Genomic DNA, 365 nt, shown 5'->3' with positions numbered 1-365 from the left:
AGCCCCGGCGTGCCGCTGGGGCCGGCGTTGCCCACCACGGTCAAGGCAAAGCGCTCCTGGAAGAGCTGCGTGCCCCGGATGATGCGCAGGTTCTGCAGCTCCAACGCGCTCACTTGGTTCTCAGCGATCAGCACGTAGCCCTGCACCTCCTTGATGTCCTAAGGAGGCGGGGACAGGGGTGAGGAGCTGGATAGATCCTGGCTGTGTCCCCCCATGGGGTGCTTTCCCCCAGCACACCTTGAGGAAGGTGGTGTCAGCGCCGGCGGGCAGGTAGGTGAGCTCCAGGTTGCCCTGAACCACTTGGCAGCCCTGGTAGAGGTGCCGCAGGGTCTCGTAGTGGCTCTCGGGGCTGGAGGGACGCAGCA

General features: G+C 65.8%; 1 protein-coding gene across 1 annotated transcript in view; it reads right to left on the bottom strand.

Annotated features, from left to right (window-relative positions):
• The window catches only part of LOC104413559 (receptor tyrosine-protein kinase erbB-2-like), a gene marked incomplete at both ends in the record, with an annotated part of 661 nt that extends 307 nt beyond the window's left edge, over window positions 1-354 (bottom strand). Inside the window, 2 exons of the mRNA XM_010024588.1 lie at window positions 14-158; window positions 238-354. Of these exons, the coding sequence (XP_010022890.1) occupies window positions 14-158; window positions 238-354 (262 nt within the window). The remainder of the gene's footprint in view (window positions 1-13; window positions 159-237) is intronic.
• Between the last annotated feature and the right edge of the window lie 11 nt (window positions 355-365).

Source organism: Nestor notabilis, unplaced genomic scaffold (genome assembly GCF_000696875.1).
Source record: "Nestor notabilis isolate BGI_N333 unplaced genomic scaffold, ASM69687v1 scaffold27031, whole genome shotgun sequence".
Taxonomy (NCBI): domain Eukaryota; kingdom Metazoa; phylum Chordata; class Aves; order Psittaciformes; family Psittacidae; genus Nestor; species Nestor notabilis.
Note: the sequence above shows the minus strand (reverse complement) of the source record. Positions and strands in the feature narration are given on the sequence as shown.